The sequence below is a fragment of the Mauremys mutica genome, chromosome 12 (genome assembly GCF_020497125.1).
Source record: "Mauremys mutica isolate MM-2020 ecotype Southern chromosome 12, ASM2049712v1, whole genome shotgun sequence".
In the NCBI taxonomy this organism is placed as follows: domain Eukaryota; kingdom Metazoa; phylum Chordata; order Testudines; family Geoemydidae; genus Mauremys; species Mauremys mutica.
This window is the reverse complement of record NC_059083.1, coordinates 49218185-49238226: the sequence shown is the minus strand read 5'-3', so window position 1 is coordinate 49238226 and position 20042 is coordinate 49218185. Positions and strand designations below refer to the sequence as shown.

Here is a 20042-nt window from a genome sequence, read left to right as displayed (position 1 = left end):
GAAAGGAGAGCTCTATAGTAGATACAGAAAACTCTACTGCACACAAGTTTCACAAGCTTTTTATACACTTTCAGACAAAGACCATGCCGTGTTAACACTTCATTGGTGGTTACTAAACCCCGTTATCTGGTAAGGAAAAACTGGCTTAAAGCAGGATCTTTTTCTGCCTCTGGCAAGCAGAAAAGATTAGTTACAAAGTTCAAGGTACTGTGTACGTGAGGCCTTATGGAGGCTTCTGCCTCCACCTACTGGTCGTTTGCAAAAAATATTAATAAGGGGGCGGGGGACTACCCCAAATAGCTTTCACAGTTCCTCCATTCAGGCCTGATAAGCTCAGATTATTCAGGCCTGTTACGTAATTTACCATCAAGCTGAAGAGACAGGTATTGGGTTGTCTTACGGACAGCAGAACTTTTGGTTACAGTATTACACAGACATTTTGCACATTGAATCATTATCCAACTAACACATAGGAAGAATAAACAGAAGACAATCCATTTAACAATTGTACGGAAAAGGCCAGTGAACCAAGACCCAAGGTCTGGGAGGAGGTCCTCAAAACTAAAGGTGTGATCAAGAGATACAGCATGAAATATAACAGCAGCATTCTTAATAGCCTGTAAATCTTTTTCAATTAAGCCAGAGTGATTAACATAAAAACAACATTTTTCTCCAATGCAAGCACAACCCCCCCCCATTTCAGCATTCATAGCATCTAACACACATCTATTTTGCAAAACCACTTCTGGATCAGTCACTGCAAGGATTCAACCGCTGGGTGGGGGTTGGCATATACAAAGGGCAAACTAAAAGCAAGTAACCATTGTCCCACCACCCAGAAGTTCATAGTCAGTAAAAGTCCCAGGGCTTATTCCGTCCGAACAGGAGCTTTAGTCCCTCGAGAGGCTCAGCCTTCCAGGTATCGTCTGCTTCAGGCTCTTCCAGGTCGTGGTGGGAAGAGCTGGCGGGGCTCCCTCGAGGTCCGGAGTCATCTGCTTCTGGCCCCGGCCTAGGGGCTAGCTTGACTCGGGTGTAATTAATCCAAGTGGTACGCTCTCGCACTCGAACATATCCCTGTGGTAGCCGAGTCCAGGTCAGTTATTCTGCTCTCCCGGTCTCTGAGTCCGTCCATGTAAATGCAAAGATATCCCAGCAGTCTTGATCTAGAGGAATACTAAAAAAGGCATTACACAGATCTGTTACTGAATAACAAGCAGTACCTGCTGGAATGGCAGTCAGAATTGTGTGAGGATTAGGTATCACATTGTGTCTAGCCTGAACAACTTTATTCACTGCACGCAAGTCCTGCACAAATCTGTATACCGGTTTTCCTTCTGGATCCAGGTCAGGTTTTCTAACAGGCAGAATGGGGGTGTTGAAAGGGGATGAAGTACGAATAAGCACTCCCAACCGTAGGAATGTGTTGATAAGTTTCCGGAGGCCCAGCAGAGCTTGTTGGAGGATGGGATATTGTCTGATTCGAGGAATGTCAATATCTGGCTTCAGGATTATTTGCACAGGCTCTGTCCGGAGAGTGCCAAGGTTTGTTTTGGAAGTGCCCCAGAGGGAGGCGTGTACCTCTCGTCTGAGTCGTTCAGGCAGGTTCATCGGGCTCGCAGGCAGGATCGGGTCCTCGGTAGCCTGGGTTAATGCGGCACATAGCTGGGGGAGTTGATTTTGAGGCAACCGAAGAATGATTTTATCAGCTGAAAAGAAAATCTGAGCACGTAATTTACACAGCAAGTCTCTGCCTAGAAGATTAGCTGGGCTGTCAGGAGCTAACAAAAATGCATGGGAGGCTGAAACACCAGAGATTTCTACAGCAGCCTCCTGCAATACAGAACACTCAAATGGCTTTCCGCCTATACCCATTACCGGAATGCTTTTATCTGTGAGGTTTTCTTCCTTTGGCTTGGCAATAACAGTGGAAATGGCAGCCCCCGAATCCAAAAGACAAGAATAAGCGGATCCTCCCATTGTTAAACGGACCTGGGGGTCTGTGAAGGAACAAACATAAGTGGTAAAGTCATTTGAGTAGGTAACAAGTGGACTCCCGGGTCGCTGTCATTCCGCATTATTGACAGCGTCTGTTCTTTCTACTTCCATCTGATATCGAGGTCGGTGCTGTTGTCCGGTACGTCCGTTTGGGCACTCTCTCCTCCAGTGACCAAGTTGCTTACAGTAATGGCATACATCATTTGCACGGCTTGGGGTCCCCCCCCAATCTGCCTTTGGTTGCCACTTGGGGGGTCCCCACCTGCCTCCTTGTCTTTCGCTCCCCGCGTTCACAAGGGCTGCTAGCATTCTCACCTGTTTGGTCCTGTCAGGAGTCTACCCTCACTTGAAACTGGGCGGTTTCAAAGTGAGGACCCGCATGTCTTCCCCCCCCACCCCAAAATCCTAGGGTAGGTCTCCTTCAGGCTGCCACCACTTGGTCGATTACGTGGGCCGAGACACCCCTATATTCCCCCTCCCACTCCCCTTTCCAGAGTCGTTCCCTGGGGAAATACAGATCCACTCATTGGAGGGAAACCTCCCCCCCTCTCTCTCTCCTAGCCACTGGAAAGAGATACCTGATTCAACTGTTTGAATCAAACCCAGGAGGAACTATCTCCCCCCTCCCTTCTCTGCCCGGAGATAAGCCTGTCTCACCACCGAGAGAGTGTCTTCGCCCCTCCCCCTATCCACAGTAGAAGGGATTTAATCAAGTCTTTATAGAAAGAATTTATTAAAAGGAAAACAAGAAAATACAGAATCTCTATGAGCCCAAGCTGGACACTCATAGGGTATAACCTTGCTAAGTTTTGGAGAGAATCCTCTCCCTTTCTCAGTACACAAAACAGCAGAATAAGAATAATCAATAACAAACACACAGAATTGCAAGCATAGGATTATTAGGTGAGGACACAACGTATCTTTCTAATACTCACTATCTTGACTAGAAGAAATTAGTTCAGAAAGGTGGAAACTTGTAGACTTGATTAAAACATCTGGACCCTTGTAACTCCAGACGGCTAAAGACCTAAGACCCCCCCCAAACAGAGGGAAAAGTTCCCTCCTAGGAGTTTCAAATTCTCTTCCCTGATTGGTCCTCAGGTCAGGTGTCCACCAGGTACTATGTTTTAACCCTTTACTAACTATTCATGACACGCCCCCCAAATCGCTACAGTGGGATCCACTGGCGGCGATTTCCTCCTAGAACTGTAAAACAAACAGAGCAATAAAACACATGCACTATTACATAGACTACAAAGCATGAAAACATGTTAATAACACTTTTTAGCCACTTGATTCTGGGAAACTTTCACGAGAGAGTGCATCAGCAACTTTGTTGGAAGCTCCTGAAATGTGTTGAATGTCAAAGTCAAAGTCTTGGAGAGCTAAGCTCCAGCGGAGAAGTTTCTTGTTGTTTCCCTTGTTGGTGTGAAGCCACTTTAGCGCAGCATGGTCAGTTTGTAGCTGGAACTGCCGGCCCCAAACGTATGGGCGTAGCTTTTCCAAGGCATACACAATGGCGTAACATTCTTTTTCACTGATGGACCAGTGGCTTTCCCTCTCAGACAGTTTCTTGCTGAGAAACACGACAGGATGGAAGTTGTGATCCGGTCCTTCCTGCATTAGTACCGCTCCTACCCCACGTTCAGATGCATCGGTGGTAACTAGGAAGGGTTTGTCAAAGTCTGGGGCCCTTAATACAGGGTCCGACATGAGCATCGCCTTAAGCTGGGTAAAGGCTTTCTGACACTCATCAGTCCACTTAACTGCATTTGGCTGGGTTTTCCTGGTCAGATCAGTTAGTGGGACAGCGATTTGGCTGTAGTGTGGTACAAATCGCCTGTAATATCCGGCCAAACCTAAGAAGGATTGGACCTGTTTCTTTGACCTTGGGACAGGCCACTGTTGGATAGCCTCCACCTTGGCCTGTAGGGGGTTGATGGTTCCTTGACCCACCTGGTGTCCTAGGTAAGTCACTCTGTTGTGGCCTATTTGACACTTTTTGGCCTTAACAGTTAGTCCTGCCTGCCTGATGCGCTCTAAAACCATTTTCAAATGTTCTAGGTGTTCGGGCCATGAATCAGAAAAAATGGCCACATCATCAAGGTATGCAACTGCACAGTCTTCCAATCCTGCTAGTAGACCATCCACCAGCCTTTGGAAGGTGGCAGGTGCATTCCGCAGTCCGAATGGAAGCACAGTAAACTCATACACCCCTGCATGGGTGATGAAGGCAGATTTTTCCCTGGCGGGTTCATCTAGTGGTACCTGCCAGTATCCCTTGGTTAAATCAATGGTAGAGATGAACTGGGCACGTCCCAACTTTTCCAATAGCTCATCAGTGCGTGGCATTGGATAGTTGTCTGGACGAGTTACAGCACTGAGCTTACGGTAGTCCACACAAAAGCGTATTTCCCCATCTGGTTTGGGAACCAGAACCACTGGAGATGCCCATGCACTGGTAGAAGGGCGGATGATACCCATCTCCAACATGTTGTCAATCTCCTGTTTAATAGCAACTTTGGCATGAGGTGACACCCGGTAGGGTGGTGTTCTAATCGGGTGAGCATTACCTGTGTCAATGGAGTGACAGGTTTGCTCAGTCCGTCCTGGTTTGGCTGAGAACAAGGGGTCGAAGTCAGTGCACAGTCCCTTGATCTGTTGCCGCTGTAGACGTTGTAGGGTTGTGGAGAGGGTCACCTCTTCCACACCACCATTTCTTTTACCTTCGTAGTAGACACCTTCAGGCCACTCGGTGTCATCTCCTTCCTGAACTGTAAAGTGACAGACCTGTAATTCTCTGGGATAAAAGGGCTTTAGAGAGTTAACATGAAACACTTTAGGCTTTAAAGAGGAATCAGGGAATGCTATGAGGTAGTTAACAGCTCCCAGGCGCTCCTGAACCACGTATGGTCCTTCCCAGGACGCTTCCATCTTATGGGCTTGTTGCGCCTTCAAGACCATGACCTGGTCTCCTACCTTGAAGGACCGCTCCTTGGCATGTCGATCATACCAGACCTTTTGCTCCGCTTGAGCATCCTTTAAGCTCTCTCGAGCAAGGGCCCAAGAGTCTCGGAGGGTGTTTTGAAGGTTGCTTACAAAGTCCAGAATGTTAGTCCCTGGAGGAGGTGTAAACCCCTCCCATTGCTGCTTTACCAGCTGTAATGGCCCCTTAACCTCATGGCCATACACCAGCTCGAATGGTGAGAATCCTAAACTGGGATGTGGAACAGCCCTGTAGGCAAACAGCAACTGTTGTAACACTAGATCCCAATTATTGGAGTGTTCATTGACGAATTTGCGGATCATGGCCCCCAAAGTTCCATTGAACCTTTCCACTAGGCCATTAGTTTGGTGATGGTACGGGGTGGCAACCAAGTGATGCACCCCATGAGTTTCCCACAGGTCTTTCATGGTCCCTGATAGGAAGTTTGTTCCCGAATCTGTAAGAATTTCAGAGGGCCAACCCACCCTGGTAAAAATGTCAGTTAAGGCCTGGCACACAGTGTTAGCCCTGGTGTTGCCTAGAGCTACTGCTTCCGGCCATCTGGTAGCAAAGTCCAAAAAAGTCAGTATGTACTGCTTTCCTCTGGGGGTCTTCTTTGGGAAAGGACCCGTAATATCCACAGCTACTCGCTGAAATGGGACCTCCATTATGGGAAGTGGTTGGAGAGGGGCCTTGATCTGGTCTTGGGGTTTTCCTACCGTTTGGCATACCTTACAAGACCGGACGTAAGTGGTTACCGCCTTGCCCATCCCCTCCCAGTCAAAGGACCTTCCCAACCTGTCTTTGCTTCGTTTCACCCCAGAATGGCCACTAGGGTGATCATGGGCTAAGCTTAAGAGCTTTTCCCGGTACTTGGTCGGAACGAGCAACCGTTTTTGAGGATGCCAGCCCTCCTGGTGTCCACCAGAAAGAAATTCCTTGTATAACAGTCCGTTCTCCACAACGAACCGGGATCGGGTAGTAGAGCTGAGAGGCGGTGGGTTGCTGTGTGCCGCCGCCCATGCTTTCTTGAGGCTGTCATCAGCTTCCTGCTCTTTCTGGAACTGTTCCCTTGAGGCGGGAGACACCAGTTCCTCTGGAAGCGATGTAGGTGATGAGGTTGTTTCCGTTGACTGTGGACCGCTCCCCGCTGGTGCACAAAGTGTCATTTCAGGCTCCGGCTGAGCCTCTTGGGTAGGGTTGTTTGCTGCTTCTGCCAGTTCAGGCCCGTTGGCGCCCTCTGGCGGTGGAGTTGCAAGCGCTGGCGCCGGTGCTGGCGCTGGTTGCTCTTCCAGTTCCGGTTCTGGGACTGGATGTACTATGGCTGCTGTAGGTGTTGGCCTGGGATCCGGTTCCACCACCTCTGTCTGGGTCTCTGGTAACACAGACGGGGTCTCGGTGGATGGCTCAGGAACAGGGATGGGTCCGGCAGCTCGTCTGGCTTGGCTGCGTGTAACCACTCCCTCTGTTTTTTGCCGTTCAATGTGTCGGGCCAAGTCGTTCCCCAGTAGCATGGGAATCGGATGGTTGTCATAGACAGCAAAAGTCCACTTCCCTGACCAGCCCTTGTACTGGACAGGTAAACGTACAGTAAGTAATGTTACAGGTTTTGACATGAAGGGTCGAATTGTCACTTTGGTTTTCTGGTTGATGAATTTGGGGTCCACGAAGGTTCGGTGGATAGCTGACACATGTGCTGCAGTGTCTCTCCATGCGATGATCTCCTTTTCGTCCACTCTCAAAGTTTCCCTATGTTCTAAGGGTATTTGAGATACATCTATGTCCGGCTTTCCTTGGTGTGAAGGTGCAAGGAGTTGCACTCGGTTTAGGTTCTTTGGGCATTTGGCTTTGATATGCCCCAATTCATTGCATTGAAAACATCGCCCAGTTGATGGGTCACCGGTTTGTGTTGGTCTACTGGAGACTGGTGAGGTAGAAGAAGAGGTAGAGTGTGACTGTCCGTGGGTTGTAGGTGTGGGTTTGATTGGTCCGCGACGGTAGGGTTTAGTGTCGGTGTGTACCCTGTTGGATTCGCTCCCCTTGGCAGTAGCTTTCGTGTTGTCTACTGATGCCATCCATCTGGCTCCAATCTCTCCTGCCTCAGTGAGAGTTTTTGGTTTACCATCTTGGATGTAGCGTCTAATGTTCTCCGGAACACCATCCAAGAACTGCTCCATCATCATCAGGAGGGTTAGCTCGTCCATGGTTTGAACATTGGCTCCTGCTAACCAGGAAGAAAAATGCTTTTCAATGTAGGAGGCGTGTTTTGGAAATGACTCCTCTGGTGTCCATTTCTGGTTTCTGAAACGCTGACGGGCGTGATCAGGGGTGATGCCCATTCTGAGTTTGGCCTTGGTTAGAAATAGTTGAAAGTCGTTCATTTGGCCCTTAGGCATTTCAGCTGCCACCAGGGCTAATTGTCCGCAGAGCTGTGGCCTCAGCTCTACCATGTATTCTGCTTCAGGAAGACGGTATCCCAGACAGGCCCTTTCAAAGTTTTCTAAGAAGGCCTCAACATCTTCACCTGCCCTGTAGGCGGGAAATTTTCTCCGAGTAGGTTGATCATTAGGTTGAAGAGGGGTTGGATTGGGTGGAGTTTGCTGTTTAGTTTTTTCTAATTCCAGAGCCTGTCTCTGGATTTCCAGTTCTTTGTCTTTCAACTCCAGTTGTCTTTTGTGCTCAGCCTCTTTGGCTTGTATTTTCTCCATTTCTCTCTTGTGCTCAGCCTCTTTGGCTTGTATTATCTCCATTTCTCTCTTGTGATCAGCCTCTTTGGCTTTTTCTTTCATTTCAATCTCCTTGAGTTTTAATTGTAATTCCATGTCTTGTAATTGCAGTTCTTTGTGTCTTGTTTCCAGTTTAGATGCGGCCTTGGCACTCATTGTGTCTGTGTCCTGGCGCTGGCCACACCCCTCTGCAGTCCGTGAACTGTTTGTGGTGTTTGACAGTCCCTAACCCTGGCTATGATAACTTGAGTACAGAAAGATAAAGCAATCCTCTGTATAGCAAACTGTGGTTTGTGTAATGTGACTGTTTTGTACTGAGAAAGAGGGAAAGAGTAAAAAAAAAATTCCTCTGTCTCCCTCTGCTCTGAGTTGCTGTACTCAGCAGCCCAGCTGAAAGGCTGCTGCTAACAATACCCCTGAGAAAAATCTGGTCTATTCCTTAGGGATTTGTGTTCTCCTGTCTTCTGATCCTTTCAAAAGACACAGGGAGAAAAAAAAACCTGGCTGGAGGGTTTCTCTCTCCCCCACCAAACCTGTTTTTCCTGTTGGATGGGAATGTACTTTGTTGAGCACTTCCCCCCACCTCAGGAATCCTGAGTGATATCTCGTCTCACAATGGACGAAAACACCGCTCCACAGGGGGCTTTGTAACAGAAAGCCCTGGAAGAAACTGAAAATCTTCTAACCCTGAAACTGCTTCAGAGTGCCTCTGGTAGAAAAGCCTTGCCTCTCTCTCTGGGTCCAAAACACCACTGCCACCATGTCAGGAGTCTACCCTCACTTGAAACTGGGCGGTTTCAAAGTGAGGACCCGCATGTCTTCCCCCCCCACCCCAAAATCCTAGGGTAGGTCTCCTTCAGGCTGCCACCACTCGGTCGATTACGTGGGCCGAGACACCCCTATATTCCCCCTCCCACTCCCCTTTCCAGAGACGTTCCCTGGGGAAATACAGATCCACTCATTGGAGGGAAACCTCCCCCCCTCTCTCTCTCCTAGCCACTGGAAAGAGATACCTGATTCAACTGTTTGAATCAAACCCAGGAGGAACTATCTCCCCCCTCCCTTCTCTGCCCGGAGATAAGCCTGTCTCACCACCGAGAGAGTGTCTTCGCCCCTCCCCCTATCCACAGTAGAAGGGATTTAATCAAGTCTTTATAGAAAGAATTTATTAAAAGGAAAACAAGAAAATACAGAATCTCTATGAGCCCAAGCTGGACACTCATAGGGTATAACCTTGCTAAGTTTTGGAGAGAATCCTCTCCCTTTCTCAGTACACAAAACAGCAGAATAAGAATAATCAATAACAAACACACAGAATTGCAAGCATAGGATTATTAGGTGAGGACACAACGTATCTTTCTAATACTCACTATTTTGACTAGAAGAAATTAGTTCAGAAAGGTGGAAACTTGTAGACTTGATTAAAACATCTGGACCCTTGTAACTCCAGACGGCTAAAGACCTAAGACCCCCCCCAAACAGAGGGAAAAGTTCCCTCCTAGGAGTTTCAAATTCTCTTCCCTGATTGGTCCTCAGGTCAGGTGTCCACCAGGTACTATGTTTTAACCCTTTACTAACTATTCATGACAGGTCCCTTGAATTTTATCTCTTGTGTGATACACACGGGTGGCTACGCTTACCAGTTTCTCCAGGGATTTTCCCTCAGCGCCTTCGAGCTGCTGCAATCGCTTCTTAATGTCCAGAGCTGACTGAGAGATAAAAATAAGCCTGACCGTGGACTGTGTGTCCACAGCCTTGGGGTCTATATTAGTAAAAGCACAAAATGCTTTACAAAGTCTCTCATAAAAGTCAGAAGGGTGTTCTTCTTTCCCTTGCACAGTATTATGGACTTTTGACGAATCTAGAGTTCTTTCTCCTGCTTGTTTTATACCTGTCAAAACATGGGTTAGGAATTTCTTTAAGTTTGCCTGGTGGGTTGAATTATTCGGATTCCATTGGGGAGGGTTAGTGAGAGCTATCAAATCACGCCCGTCACCGGCAGCCTCCACTGCCTCCCGGGCCCCCCTTAGGACCCGCTCTTTCTCCTCCGTGCGCAGTAGGCAATCTAAAAGTTGGCCCATGTCTTGCCAATCAGGATTATGAGACTGAAAAATAGCACAGAATCGCCTGTGAACGATGTCCGGGTCGTCTCTGAGGCGTGGTGTAGTGTTTTGCCAGTTCATAAATCTGCTGCAGTAAAAGGGACATGTACATAACGGTCTACAACCTCTCCATCTGTAGTGGGTACCGTGATGGTCCGAAGGGGTGCCTGGATTTTAACTGCATCCTCCCCATAGATTACTCCCTGTCTCGTACGAGTCTATTTAGATCAGCTAGTCTAACCTCCCGTATAACATAGGCCAGAGAAACGCCCAAAATAATTTCTAGAGATCTTTTTGGGGAAAAAAAATTCCCATCTTGATTTAAAACCTGTCAGTGATGAAGAATGTACTGCAACCCTTGGTAAGTTGTTCCAATGGTAAATTACTCTCAGTACTAAAATGCACACCTTATTTCTTGATGGCATAGATAGGATAGATTAGATCAGGGTAGGCAACCTATGGCACGGGTTTCGAAGGTGGCACGCGAGCTGATTTTCAGTGGCACTCACACTGCCCGGGTCCTGGCCACCGGTCCGGGGGGCTCTGCATTTTAATTTAATTTTAAATGAAGCTTCTTAAACATTTAAAAAAACCTTATTTGCTTTACATGCAACAATAGCTTAGTTATTTATTATAGACTTATTGAAAGAGATCTTCTAAAAACATTAAAATGTATTACTGGCACGCGAAACCTTAAATTAGAGCGAATAAATGAAGACTCAGCACACCACGTCTGAAAGGTTGAGAAAAGAAGGAATAGCCCTGGATTAGATAGATACTGAAGAATAATATGAAATCAATTTTATTTTATGTAACACCTTTTCAGAGAAAATATACCCCACACATTTTGCAGAGAAAAAATACATATAACAGGATTAAATAGTACACAAAAGCAGAGGGAAATTGACATAATTAGTATAAGTTAATGAGAAATAAACACAGGGAAATCAGAAATACTGTAACTAAACTTTTTTGTCACTTTGGGCTTGTCTATTACAGACTCTTGGCTGGGATTGGTGTGTCAGCAGATCCCCATAGTGGCATAGCTACACCATCTGCCTGAAGGACATAAGCTATACCATCAGACACACTCTTCTGTCAGCATAGTTCCTCTACATGACGTATTTTGGGGGCATAGCATGTCAGTGAGGGGCTGTGACTTTTTTAACACTCCTAGCCGACATAGCTATTTCGCAAATTTTGCAGTGTAGACCAGACCTTTCACAGTATTTCTCATCTAAAGATATGAAATGACTTTCCAGACAAAAAAAGGTTGGGAAGTTTTGTTTTGTTTTTTGAAGGAGGCTTAAAGGATTTCATTGAAAAATCAATGCGAGTTGGGTGCCTGACTCCCTTAGGCTCCCTCGGAAATCTGAGCCCACATGCTTAAGTAGTTGAAGGACTGGCCCAAAATTTCATTTTTTTAGTCAAATGTATATCATAGAATCATAGAAATGTCAGGCTGTAAGGGACCTTGAGAGGTCATCAAGTCCAGCCCCCTGTGCTGAGGAAGGACCATGTGAACCTAGACCAGACCTGACAGGTGTCTGTCCAACCTGTTCCTAAAAACCTCCAGTGATGGGGATTCCACAACCTCCCTTGGAAGCCTGTTCCAGAGCTCAACTGCCCTGAGAGTTAGAAAGCTTCTCCTAATAGCTAACCTAAAATCTCCCTTGCTGCAGATTAAGCCCATTGCTGCTTCTACTATCTTCAGTGGGCACAAAGAACATTGATCCCTCTCATCTTTAGATGAGCCATTAACATATGTGAAGCCTGTTACCAGGTCCCCAGTCAGTCTTCTTTTCTCAAGGCTAAACATGCCCACCTTTTTTCACCTTTCCACATAGGTCAGGTTTGCCAAACCTTTTATCATTCGTGTTACTCTCATCTGGACTCTCTCCAATTTGTCCACATCTTTCATAAATATGTGAAACACGTTCAAGGCCACACAGCAACAAACATTATGTTTATAAATTAAGGTTAAGTTTAATTGTAATGTTCTATTGTTGGATCCTCTCTCGAACTTTCCTAGTGATTAACCTCCACATTTCATAACATTTAGCAGCCTATAAAAGCTTTCATCCATAGATATGAAAGCTCTTGCAACAGTCCTGGGGCTTCAGCTCTGCTGCTCCAAAACCTAGACCCATTCCCCTGCAAGAGTCATCAAATGTAACCTAGGATCCTGATTCCCAGCATCCCCCCTCTCTAACCACTAAAACCCACTCCCTTCCCAGAAAGCAGAATAGAACCCAGGAGTCTTGACTCCCAGAACCCATATGTTCTAACTTACTACACCCCATTCATGGAAGTAGATTCCGATGCCAGTATTCTTGATTCTCTTAGAAGAACATTTTCCTCACAAGGACCTTTTTCATGGCTCTCTTCACATCCTTGTTCCTCAGAGTATAGATCAATGGGTTTAACATGGGGGTGACGATGTTGTATAGCAGGGAAATTAACTTGTCATTATCCAGGGAGTAGCTAGAGATGGGTCTGACATAGGTGAAGATACTACTCCCATAGTAGAGCAGGACTGCAGTGAGATGCGACACACAGGTGGAGAAGGCCTTGCTCCTCCCCTCGGGGGAATGTATCTTCAGTATCCTTGAAACAATGTATCCATATGAAAGTCCAATGCACAGGGTGGGGCTCCACCCCAAGAAGATGCTGGAGACCAGTATCATGGTGACATTGAATGAGATGTCTCCACAGGAAAGAGCCAGCAGTGGTGGGATATCACAGTAGTAGTAGTTGACCCTGTTGGCCTCACAGAAGGGCAGGTGGATAGTGAGGAACATGTGCAAGGCTGCATTGAGTGCACCACTAAGCCAGGAGACTGACACCAGCAGAACACAAAACTTCCTGTTCATGAGCAGCGTGTAGCGCAGGGGTTTGCATATGGCCATGTAGCGGTCGTACGCCATGGCGGCAAGCAAGATGCACTCAGCACTCACAAAAAAGAGGAAGAAGTAGAGTTGTGCTGCACACCTTGCATAGGAGATACTGCTCCTGCCTGAGACGAGGTGCACCAGCATCTGGGGGACAGTGGTGGTAGTCTGGCAGATGTCTAGGAGGGAGAGGTTTCCCAGGAAGAAGTACATTGGGGTTTGGAGACATGGTTCCACCAAGGAGAGGAAGATGATGAGCATGTTCCCCAAGATGGTGAAGATGTAGATGATGGAGATAACCCAAGACAGAAGCAAATATAACCCCTGAATATTATGAAATCCAAGAAGGATGAATTCAGTTGGCGTGGTTTGATTCTCCATCACCACATCTTCACTTGGCTGCAGCAGAGAGGAGAATGGTCTATAAACAAGGGAAAAGGAGTTATGATACAAGAATTTGCATATTTCAGTTTGGTCACTGGCAGAATCAGGAGTCTAGAATTTCTGACCACTAATCCTCTCTAACCATTAGATCCTATTTCCCTCTCAGATCCAGGAATAGAGGCTAGAGATCCTGATTCCCTGACCCTGATCTGACCCCTAGAACCTGCTTGCCTTCTGGAGCTTGTACTAGACCCCAGAAATGTCACTGTTAGAGCACACACCATTCCCAGGGCTGAGGAATACTCGTGGCTCCTAGACCTCACTGCTCTAACCACTACAATACACTCCCTCCCAGAGCCTGCAATACAATCCATGAGACCTGTCTCCAAGCCCCCTGTGCTAAACCACTAGACCCCACTCACCTGCCAAAAATTGGAATAGAAACCAGGAGTGCTGACTCCCAACCTCTGCTTCTCTAACCAATAGACCCTACTTACCTCTCATAGTTGAGAATAGAACCCAGGAGTTCTGATTCTGACTCTCCCAAATCACTAAACAGTAGAACTCACTCCCTTTCTGAGCTTGGGATAGAACTCAAGAATCCTTCCTTCATTGGTAGATCACACGCCTTTACGAGGACATAGGAAAGCTCCTGATTCACTGTCTTTTCTTTAACTCTTAGATACCAGTTTTTCCCTTAGCCAGGGCTAGTGCTTGTGCATTGGAGAAAGTTTGTCCTTCCATGGACCATACCACACATATTCAAGTGATAAATAAAGGATTTTAATCTTCATGGACTGTAAATCTAATACTACAGTCAGAGGCATAGTACTGTGAAAACAGTGACAGTGGAGAGACGGATTACCAATAGCAGGTAAAATATAAACACAATCTAATTTTCATTTCTTTAGCTGCTATGGATTTCCAGATTTCATTCAAAATAAAAATTAAAAAAGGATAAAAAGGTAAGTATGAAATGTATGTGGCTGTCAACTCATTTTATTCTTTCTTTATCTGATTTATATTCCCACCATGCAAAGTATGGCAGTCCATTTGGTATTGGGATCCATTTGTTTTCAGTTTAGCTAAATGACAAAAATTGCAGTTTCTCATGATTGCATATATGAAATCTACATGCCCCTCAATGGCGTGGAAGGTTAATACAAGGCTTTACAGAAAAGCCATATTCTGCCTCCACAACACTGGAAAGTTTTGAATATTCCAATAGAGACAAATGGCCGGCTAGATAGAGACAGAAAGAAACACACAAAAAGAGAAATGGGAAAATAATATTATGACAACCGCTTGCTACCCACCTGATTCTGATAGATTCAGTACTGACTATGAGACAGAGATGATGGTGATGGTGAAGATGATGAATGCTTTTATTACAAGCATTAGTAAAAGATAGTAGTAAAATATAGAATCACCCTATGTTTGATTTTGATCTATTTTATGTTTCCAGATTTTCAGCATAGAAAGTGACAAAGTCCAATTGATATTGGGATCCTTTAGTTTTCTCCTTACCTAAATCAGAAAGATTATACTCTCTCATGTTTGCAAGTTTGCTGTACATTCAGAAACAAAAGCACAACATAAATAAAGTGTTTCTATTCAAAATTTTTGTGGCCTTCAGACACTACAGAAGAGTGAAATTGTGCACACCATAGCACCAGAAAGTTTCATATAACTCACTAACGTGAGAAATGGTGAAATAGATAGACGAGATAGCTGAAGGAGATTCAAAACATCCATGAAAGAATGAACATTCACAATCATTATAATAGCTATAGTAATATGTGAAATGCCTCTCACCTACCAGTTCAAATAAACAAATGATGCTGGCTCTGCATTACTAACAATGGAGACCTTGAAGGAGAACTTAAATATCTATTCTTTAAAAGGACTCTTGAGAACACATCCCTAGAGCATTTGTGTTCAAAGATGAAGCTGCTTTGGGTGGAATTCCAGTGGGGAGGAGGGAGAATGGGAGGGAGATACTGTCAGTTTGTTCTCTGCTGAAATACCTGTAACTGTACTGTGTAATGGTGATGTAAATTGTATTTGTAAATAGTAGTGTGCATGTTGATGTATGTCTATACCCACTGATATCCAAAGCCAGATGGTGGCTCTTTGGAGTGAAGCATAGATCACAGCCACTTTTCTGGTATCTTTGACAATTTCTGCAGAAATAAGCATCTAAACCCTATGGATGGAAAATAAACTCTCCATATATGACCCTGATAAAGGACCCTATAGGGCTGTGAATGGAAAGAGGTCTTGAGCATCTAAAATTCTGAGGGGTCATTTGGAATCCCCAGATTAAAATATCTGTTCTAACACCATTTAAATCAATGGATTGATGCCAGGGATGAATTTTGGTTCTATTACTTCTCAGATAGGGTGGTGACTCTGAAACCTACTGATGACATATTAGACCAGATTTTCAAACTTGGTTTACGTAATGGTAAGGACTGAGACTGGGATTTTCATAGAGGCCCAAGGGAGTTAGGAACCCAGCTAGCTTTGCACTATGTCCAATGGAAGCTGGGTGCCTAACTCCCTGGGATCCTTTGAAAATCCCAGCTACAAATCTTTATTTGAGCAACTTCATATCAAATTCTATTTTGACCATTTGACAGCAGAAAGTTAAAGTGCTTACTGGATTTGGGGTAGAGTATGGTATTTTAGTTGGAGACTGGGATATGGGTGTGCTGTGAGCATAGACTCCATTTGCCTTAGCAGAGAACTAGAGAATGCCCTGTTGCCATAAGATCCACACATTATTAACTTTGTCCTCCAGTCTATCCTAGACTGCTCTGGAAATTGGAGGACCAAGAACTCTATGAATTCAAGTCACCTCCACAGCTGATCAAGCTTCAGTAGCATACCACCACCTTTCCCCATTCCAAATGGACTCCTGCCTCTCTTTCAGGAAGAACCACATATGCTTTAGGGAGTCAATAGGACTTCTTTGTACCCTGTGATGTGTGACTAAATTATGACATGTAGATATAATAGTGTGAGGTGTTTTACAAAATTTTTAATTAGGGGTGAATTGGAGCCTAGAGAATTTAGTTTTGCCTTGAACCTGCAGGAAGGGAGTAACACCCCCAAATGGAATTTAGCCATGATAGCAGAAAGAATTTGGCAAAGTTATAAGCAACTGAAAACAGGGGTGTAATGGGGTTGGGGTTCTCACCCCTAGTGAGGGCCCTTGGTTGAGTGTGTGCAGGCTTGCACTTTCCCTCCCTGTATCCCTCCTTGGGCTCAGGTCCTTAATTAGTCCTGTAATCTATCAACGGTCTTGGCCTTGGTGTTGAGCCGTACTCCTAGGGGTTTTCCACAGGAGGCAATGTCCTCATCCTCTTTGGGCACTTCAGGCCCCAGCTCTCTTGCTGGGCCACTAAGGAGTTCCACTCCCCTTCTGGGGTGCCTCAAAATCCAGGCTACTACTCCCTTGGAGGCTAATGGGGATGCGGGGACTCAGGCCCACCCACTACTCTGGGTCCCAGCCCAGGGACCCGATTGATAGCAGCCGTTCACTGTGTCCCTTTATCTAAGTCATACCACCGCTTTAATTCCTTGGGCCACTTCCCCCACAGCCCCGCATCTTCTTCAACCTTACCTCAGGACCTTGTCTGAATAGGGTGCCAGCTACCAGCCTAGAGCTCCTTCTCGCTCCCTCAGCTAGCCACAGTCCACCAGTTCCAGCAAGGAATGGACTCATTCAGGCCCTGCAGCTCTTCTTTTACAAGCCTGCTGGGCCCTGATTGGCTGTGTCCCACATAGCCCTTCTAGACAGCTTGGAGGATCCTCTCCACTGCCTTTTTCAGGGGCAGGGTGTGGCAGGGCCATGAGATCTTGAGCAGGGGGGGCAGTTTGTAAAAGGACGAATTCTTCTGTTGGCCTAGCTACTGTTTCTCAGAGAGGTGGATTAACTACATCAATGGATAAACTCCTTCCACCAACAAAGTAAGTGTCTATGCCGGGGTCGGCAACCTACGGCACGTGTGCCAAACACGGCACTCAACTCCTTCCCTGCGCCAATCAGCTGATGGCCCTAGTGAGGGGGAGAAGGAAGAGTGGCAGCTGCACACAACTCCGTAGAGGACGCAGAGAGCGGTAGGGACGGGGCCTTAGGGAAGGGGGTGGAACAGGGTATATGATCCCTTCCAGCCCCCTGCCATGAGCCGCTCAGGGCAGGGGGCTGGGAGCATTCCCACGAGCCAAGCACCCCAGCCCTCTGCCCTGCACCCCTCACACCCCACAGCCCTCTGCCCTGACCACTGAACCCCCCGCAATGCACCCAGCCTTCTGCCCTGCACACTCACAGCCCCATCCCTCTGACCGGACCCCTGAACCCCACCCCCCACAAACCCAGACTTCTGCCCTACATCCTCCCACTGACCCCAGCCCTCTGCCCAGACCCCTGAACCCACCCCCCTCCCCAGGTCTGGGGTCCCGGCTGCAGGCCCTGCTCAGCCTGCTGCTGGCCTAGGTGAACAGAACCCCAGGCTGGCAGCGATTTGAGCAGGCTGGCAGCGTAAGATCAGCATTTTAATTTAATTTTAAATGATGCTTCTTAAACATTTTGAAAACCTTGTTTACTTTACATACAACAATAGTTTAGTTATATAATATAGACTTATAGAAAGAGACCTTCTAAAAACGTTAAAATGTATTACTGGCACATGAAACCTTAAATTAGAGTGAATAAATGAAGACTCGGCACACCACTTCTGAAAAGTTGCCGACCCCTGGTCTATGCAATAGCGACACAGCTGCAACCCTCTAGCTGTGTGGCTGTAGTATTGACATGTGCAAATCTTCATTGGAGCAGGGAGTGAAACCTGGGTGTCGGGGGAATGCATTAGCCTCTAGTCTATTGAGTTATTCCCACTCTCTCTACACCCTCTAGGACTCTACAGAGCTAATTTCTAGGACATTCTCCTGGGATACCCGCATTCCACTCTCTGCTCCAATGAAGATTTCAGTACATAAACAGAGTAGAACAGCTTCAACAGGGGAGGTTCAGAGAGACCTTTGAGCACACCTACCAGATTAGACCCCCACAAGTGAGATAGCTGAAGGAGCACCAAGTTTGTAAATGCCACTGGGGAGTTGGCATGAGTCAGGGCTGAGCTGCTCAATGGTGTCAGTAATTTGATGGCTTCCCACAAGCCCACTAGCAAAAATGTAGGCACTTCTGGGACTTTACTGGTGGAAACTTAGGCACCTGAGGACATTAGGTAACTATAGGGGAAGGTAGCAGGAGTTTCATGACTGTCAATGGTGTCTAAATGTTGGCCTTAAGAACCTAAGTTAGGCAGTAAGGCACCTAAATCCCCCTTGTGAATCTAGCCCTAAGTCTTTAGATGGTGTGGTAGCAAATATGACCTGAGTGAAACCCCTGTGGTAATGTCTGCCTGAGTATGCAGAGAGCCTGAAACAATAGCTGAGAAATGTGAACTGCCTCATTTATTTCAATGGGTGTTGTTACAACCTGGCCCTGCCCTCCTCTTGGCCCCCCTTTTGTACTCAGACCCAAACTATGGTTCCCATGTGATTCTAACCCCTCTTGGTCTAGATAGTGACTGGTCACTGTCCCTAGCTCTGGGTCTCTTTCAGGCATATTGCCAGGTGAGGACCCCATGCATGACACCCTTCTTGGGCAGTGGAAGTCTGAACTCCACCTGTCTTAGACCACAAAACAACTGACTCATTTCTCCCGCCCACCAGTTACTTATACCCTTTCCCCCTCACCTGGTAGTGGGAGCCCGGACAAATCCTTCAAAGACAATGCAGCAGAAAAGCGAGATGCAAACACTTTACAACACAACGCCAGAGGTACAAAACTTAGGAGAACAACATCCTCAAGGCACCCCTCTCAGTCTGATCTCACCACCCCTAGTTCTGGTCAGCATCCTTAGGTGATGCTGAGTCTCACAGCCACGTCCTGTTTCCAGGTGCTTTTGTTGAGGGAATTTCCCAGCTCCAAATCCTACCCCTATTTGCTTCTGTGTAGAGAGTGAATCAAAGTCTGCGGCCCTGCCAGCAGAAAACCCATTGTTCCAGGATAGAAGAATCAGTACGCGTTGATGACCAGTGATGGATATCTCCCTGTGAGTGATTTCCAAGGCATCCTGCACTCTAGCAGAGGCAGCAGTGCTCAGAAAGACTGATGCTGTCAGGATGGGCCGCTTTTTCACTAGCATCTGGATGTTCTAAACCAACAAGGAGGTTACAATGGAAAACAAAGGTCTCAATGAAGGTAACGATCACAAAATTGCTAAAGCACATAGGCATGCTATGTCACCAGCCCTGTACAAACCTAACTGTGTTCACAAATTCTTTGTGAGCAAATTTCCTGGGTGTTTTTATTTTTGTTTATTTTTTTAACAGAAAACAGCAGAGCCAACCACTTCCTTTTTAACCCTTCAGGGTCTTTTGATCTCAGCCCTAGCCTTAGGAAGAGTAAAACATCCTAACATGGATGGTGCCAGCCAGGTTGGTTTTTCCCCCAGTTGATGACGCAGCCCATTGTTGTCTTAACCCTCTGAAGTGGGTATCTCAGAGACTGAATTACCTTTCATGGGTTCCTTAACAGCACACTTTACAACCTCCTTTGGTTTAATGTTACACAGTCATAGAATCACGGAGTCAGAAGATCATCTAGTCCACCCCCCTGCTCAAAGCAAGACCAATCCCCAGACAGAATTTTGCCCCAGATCCCTGAATGACCCTTTCAAGGATTGAACTCACAGCCATGGATTTAGCAAGCTCATGCTCAGACCACTGAGCTATCCACCATGTCAGATGCCAATATAGAATTAAAAAGGGAAACCAAATTATACATCATATTGTTAAGCAATAATACAGATATTTTCCGACTTTGTGATACCTCCCAAGCTGAGACACTTCAATGGGGCTCAATGATTAGAAAAAACAACTGTAT

The 20042-nt window shown here is 46.4% G+C and overlaps 2 protein-coding genes across 3 annotated transcripts; both read right to left on the bottom strand.

The window, feature by feature from the left end:
- LOC123346087 lies at positions 1 to 9807 on the bottom strand. 2 transcript variants are annotated; one of them, XM_044983293.1, is made up of 2 exons: positions 9348 to 9807; positions 1 to 1997 (listed from the first exon to the last, which is right to left on the bottom strand). In XM_044983293.1, the coding sequence occupies exon 2, from the start codon at positions 1975 to 1977 to the stop codon at positions 1099 to 1101; it is 879 nt and encodes a 292-aa protein (XP_044839228.1). In that variant the 5' UTR covers positions 1978 to 1997; positions 9348 to 9807; the 3' UTR covers positions 1 to 1098. The 2 variants fall into 2 exon arrangements, with proteins under 2 accessions (XP_044839228.1, XP_044839229.1); XM_044983294.1 differs by having other exon boundaries at positions 1 to 1174.
- A 2344-nt stretch (positions 9808 to 12151) lies between these two features.
- LOC123344827 (olfactory receptor 5V1-like) lies at positions 12152 to 13081 on the bottom strand. The gene has a single exon (XM_044981303.1). It carries the CDS (start codon positions 13079 to 13081, stop codon positions 12152 to 12154), a length of 930 nt encoding a protein of 309 aa, XP_044837238.1.
- Positions 13082 to 20042: the final 6961 nt, after the last annotated feature.

Excerpts from the sequence above, each read along its gene's own strand:
- LOC123346087 (XM_044983293.1), bottom strand. The coding sequence starts at position 1,977 with ATGGGAGGATCCGCTTATTCTTGTCTTTTGGATTCGGGGGCTGCCATT.
- LOC123344827 (XM_044981303.1), bottom strand. The coding sequence starts at position 13,081 with ATGGAGAATCAAACCACGCCAACTGAATTCATCCTTCTTGGATTTCAT.